Raw genomic sequence first — 5,387 nt, forward strand, 5'->3', positions numbered from 1 at the left:
GATATGTTGTGTTCTAATCATCTTTTCTGTTCTTTCTGGTTGTCTTTTCGCCTCATATAATTCTAGGATTCCTCATCTTCTTCACTAGTAACCTCTCAGGCATGCTGCATTGCTGCCATTAGTTGCGGGTTCAGTCCTAATACTACCATGTGATACTTATTTTCATTGATCTATCTCCTTGAACTGCCCTAGAATGTAAAGAGAGTCTAGCTCATTTGCGGCTCTCGCCTGAGAAAGGAGCTTCATCATGTGGGAAAGAATGGTCTGATTCCATCTTGTTTCTGGGAAACTGGTAATTTCCAGATTGCAGAAACCTGTGCTGCAAACAGGAACCAACCCTTTGTGCCGAAAACCCGAAATCTTTCCCTTCTGCAGATTATCCTATATAGGATTGCAGACAAGTCTGAGAGGACTGAAAACCATATCCCTTCCCTTCTTTGTTCTGACCTTAACTTTTTGCATTTCTGCATACTTGCTGGCTGTGACTATGGTTCTTCTTATCTTATGTGATTGATCTAATGACCTCCAAAGCACTTTCAGCCCATGGTCTAGGGCCCATAATTGACCACATCCATAGCCAACAAGTCAAAGCCCATCACGTCAACAGACAAGCCCACATATTCGAGCTCACCCAGAAAAGAAAACCAGATTCATGGGCTTGCCATGTTTATTGGGTCTGTTGACTGGCCCATACCACCTCATCCTTACCATGCTTCTAATCATGCCCATTACAAACATAAGATTTTTTCCCCACTTTCATCATGAACTCCAAATCAAGAATTAGCGTCTTTTTTTATAATGTTTTCAAGAACAGTGTTAAGAATAGTTCTTGGAAACTGCTTCTCAATTGTTTTTGGGAGTAAATGTATGTTTGAAAACTCAAATATAAAGAACACTTTTTCGACTTATTCTCATGAAGGATTTTTGCACTTACATACAAATACAATTTTTTTTAAGTATTTTCATATTTTCAATTTTTTTTTTGTAGAATATTTTACAAAAAAGCTTTTGAAAGTGCTTCAAATTTGTTTTAAAAAGCAACTTGTTTTCAAAACAATTTATATATATATATATTTGTAAAAAATTTGTCAAACATTTTTTTTCTAAAGTTACAAAATTGTTTTACAAAACAATTTCCAAATAGATCCTTACCTTTATGAAATGAATTGTTTTCGTGTTCCGATTTATCTAATATGAGGGTAGAAGATGTGAAAAAAAATTTACTTCTTTGGGTTCAATATTGAACCCTTGTTTGAATTCTTGGGAAATTTTCATTAGGTTACAAGTCACACAAGTGATTGAGGATTTCAAAATTGTGAATTAGTTGCATCACATTTAACCAAAATGGTCAAGTTTATTTTCAAATTTGGACCACCTGAAATTTTTCTATAAAATTTTACAATTGGAGTTGCCACCTTCCTTTTTCTAGGGTTTTCATGATCCATTGATATGAAGAGAAATTTAACACTCTTTTTCTCGAGTTAAAAGGATAAGAAAGGAGTACCTTCACCATAAAATACAATAAAAATAAACAAAAAAAATAATCATAAATTCAATATAAAAAAATTACAAGACACCATAAAATACAATAAAAATAAACAAGAAAAATAATCATAAATTCAATATAAAAAAATTACAAGACATGTGTTGTAATTCATAACATCCGTTGCTAGTATTTCATACCTATGACTCACTCATTTCAACATTTTTTGGACTCTTTATGATTTACAAGTCCTGAGTCTCTTAATTATGCATAATTAACCCCGTTTACTTTCTGGGTTGATAATGATTTTTACACTTAAATCAATTTTTTAATTTTATTTTATCTCTTAAACTTGGAATTAGGCCTAGATCCCGTAAGTTTAAGTTTTAGGAAAATTCGTAATTCAATATGGTATTAGAGTTTGGTTTATCCACAATTTGCATTTCCTCTATTTATTTATTGAATATGAATTCAAAATTTTGTTTGTTTTATTAGATATGACTCTAAATTCTCTAGTGTGAGCTTTTAGGAAAATTGATGGTTCAACAATGCCATTATATTCTTAAGAGAAAAGACTAAACTTGGCCATAGGCCAAAACTCCCTATGCTTAGTCTTAGGCCGAAGTGAGGCCCACCCACATCAAATCTTGACCTGGCATGCATCTAAGCCCAAACCAAGCCTCGAATAACCTAGCCCATTTACACCCCTAGTTTGAGAAATAATTTAGAAACAAATGATAAAGAACCAATTCAATATCATTTTCTTAGTTAAATATTGCAAGTAGACAAAGCCAAGTGTATTGTGAATTTGTTCTAAAGCAAGCAAGCTTAAACCCTCCACATGGACTAACGACCACCACCAAAAGAAAAGGATGAACCCTAAGCATAAAGAAAACACTCTTTCCTGTCCTTTGAAGCCAGCACTTGATTTCAAAGTGAAACTGGATCAAATCAGATGCCATGGAATCTTGAACAAAGCTTGTTGATGGCCTCATAAAATAAGAGGAAAATCTCAATATTTTTCCTATGGGCCTCAAAAGACTTTCGAAGTTTCTAGGGTTTTTCATGATCCTTTTATGGATGCAGTGCCCATACCCATTTGTTTAATGCAACCATCTATAATGGGTAATAAAGTTCCAAATCCTAGATGGGGTCCAACAAGATAAGCTCTATATTATATATCTAATTGTAGTATTTTAATGATTATCAGGTACAAGCACAAGCCTATCTTATATGCTAATAAATAACAAACCCTAGAAAAAGTTTATAGTATCCATAAGAATGTTTTCTCATGCATAACAGCGAATGATCTGCAACTGTGTCAGTCAGAACTGGGATGAAACCATTCAAAAAGACGATGACAGTCATAATAAGGTAAACATACCGATATCTAGAAGTCTTATTCATAAGGTAGAAGGTTTACATCGTATTAATTCATGTTGTTTCATATATTCTTGGATTCTTCAGTGGAGTTTAACACCATCATAAATTATGTACAGAAGGCTAAAACTTGTTATGTATACCATACAGGGAATCTTTCTTTCAAATTCTAATCTTTTGATTAAGATTAATTTCTATCCATGTAAACTGATGAGGACTGATCGAAAATATACCAAGTGTCATGTATGTGACTACCATTATTGGCTGAGAGATGATGATATATGGAGAGCAAAGAGGAGAAGATTAATAAATCTTGGACTAGCTAGATCCTATATAGGCCATTTTCAAATGGGAAAAGAGAAATTGATCACACACACATACACATATATCAGTAACTTCAAGTAAATGTTAAAGAAGGTTAAGCCATGTAAAACAAACAGTGGGTGATCATGTGATTGAATAAGCATTTGATTAGGAAGGAACAGTGGATGTAGCTACATCATACTGCATCTGACTGTGTTTTGGTCATATTTAGTACACTAGGGAGCAATAAATTTTCTCTTAATTGATAATGCATGAAGTGGCTAGCAATAGCATATGTTAAAATAAGCCTAACTGGATGGTTCTTAATCATCTAGACTATTTTTTTTTGAAGCTCAAGAACTAAATTCTTGGAGTAGGTTTTTGATGAATTTCGAATTGATTAATCATCGCGCTTACAGGTCTTAAATTTGATACTATATAGGTACTCCTGCGTGGAATAGTTATTCAACCGACCTCATTCTCATTTCGGTTCTTAGATGGTGATCCTTTAGTAAGTGGCTACAAGAATCTGCTCATGGTTCACTTGCATGAAAAATCTTTTTATGGAAAGAAAGTGCACCTATACTTAGAATGATGGCTTGCTATAAAACAATTTGACCGACCATAATGCGAATCAGTTTATGGAAAAGACCAATGGAACTATTATACATTCGAAGTTGTTGAACACTAGATTAATCAGCGCACTAAAAATCCAGATTAGCATGTGCTGGTACCTAACTGGTTACCGATTTGAGTGTGTACCTATTGGGTTTTATTAACATCTTCCAGACCTTGACTAAAACCATACCTAACAAACTTGAATTCAAAACTGAAATGCTTTTGCCACCAGATAGAGTGACAAACACTAGGGTTTCTAATAATGTATTTTTAGGTGTACTATTTGGTTGGAAATCCATCCAAAACACGCATTCGTGCACATATGTAGGCCAATCACCTACTATTTTGAAACCAAATCTAGATGTATTGGGAGCATTAAAGGTTGCAGATCAAATGGGTGGGGGGGACCATTTGTACTGAATAGTGGAATACTGAACCTTTTTAGTCTTTAATTATCTTATTTTTGAAGATCATTTCTTCCCAATTCTTAAGTAGAAAGTAGAGGGCCCTAGCTTGCTCAGCATTGACTGGGGTGGTCCTGATTGGTTTTACTGGATTGAGTCACCCTTAAGCTTTGCTAGATTTAGCCCTAGTGACATTATTTGTGCAGTACTAGTATGAAAAAATTCATGTTATTTTTATTAATTTCAGGTTAACTGTCATGAAACTTTAAGGTTTAATTTGCCCTTTTTCCTATTTTTCCTTGATCACCAATTCATTTCAATTAACTTGCAAATTAAAATCATTCAACATGCCCATCAAAGATCCATGGTTTTTTCCAAGCTAGCTATATGTACTGAATGAAACTTATATGATATACCATCAAGAATATCGCTAGCATTTATACTAATGATTCGACCTGTAATCGCCATGGCATATACCTCGAGCAAAGTGACCCACTAGTATTTGTTACGGATCCTATTGGTGCCATGACATGTGAATTCGCACTGTGCACATACATATGTACATGCATATATACATAGATAAAATCTATATAGAATCAAGTCCGCGATTAAGATTAAAGAGCTTGCAATGTGTCTTTGGTTTAGACAATCAATCTAGCAAATCTGATTCTAAAGATGGTTGATGAGCAGGATCATTTGCTGCCTATTGCCAACGTGGGCCGGATCATGAAGCAAATCCTGCCACCAAGAGCCAAGATCTCCAAAGAAGGCAAAGAAACAATGCAAGAGTGTGCATCTGAGTTCATAAGTTTTGTTACTGGTGAAGCATCTGACAAGTGTCACAAAGAGAACCGCAAGACGGTGAACGGAGATGACATTTGTTGGGCTCTGAGTGCACTAGGATTTGATGACTATGCTGAGGCTATATTAAGGTACTTACATAAATATAGGGAGTTTGAAAGAGAGAGAGCCAACCAAAACAAAGTTGGTGGCAGTGAAGACAAAGATGAAGCATCAAACTGTAAATATATCCAAGCTGGGAAGCAAACTGTAATTCCTCCTCCATTAGAGTGCAGAGTTATCAAGAAGGGTAATAGCTCTCTTACAAAGCCATCTTAAGCAATATCTATTATGAAGATAATGAGGATAATAATGCTGATGAACAACATCATAGGAGCTAGGAAGCTCGAGTTTATTGC

At 34.7% G+C, this 5,387-nt stretch overlaps 1 protein-coding gene across 1 annotated transcript; it reads left to right on the forward strand.

Moving 5' to 3' along the window:
* Positions 1-4,863: 4,863 nt before the first annotated feature.
* Positions 4,864-5,387, forward strand: LOC100249483 (nuclear transcription factor Y subunit B-4). Its single transcript, XM_059742933.1, has one exon. It carries the CDS (start codon positions 4,864-4,866, stop codon positions 5,305-5,307), a length of 444 nt encoding a protein of 147 aa, XP_059598916.1. The 3' UTR covers positions 5,308-5,387.

The sequence above is a fragment of the Vitis vinifera genome, chromosome 14 (genome assembly GCF_030704535.1).
Source record: "Vitis vinifera cultivar Pinot Noir 40024 chromosome 14, ASM3070453v1".
Taxonomy (NCBI): Eukaryota; Viridiplantae; Streptophyta; class Magnoliopsida; order Vitales; family Vitaceae; genus Vitis; species Vitis vinifera.

Excerpts from the sequence above, each read along its gene's own strand:
- LOC100249483 (XM_059742933.1), top strand. The coding sequence starts at position 4,864 with ATGGTTGATGAGCAGGATCATTTGCTGCCTATTGCCAACGTGGGCCGG.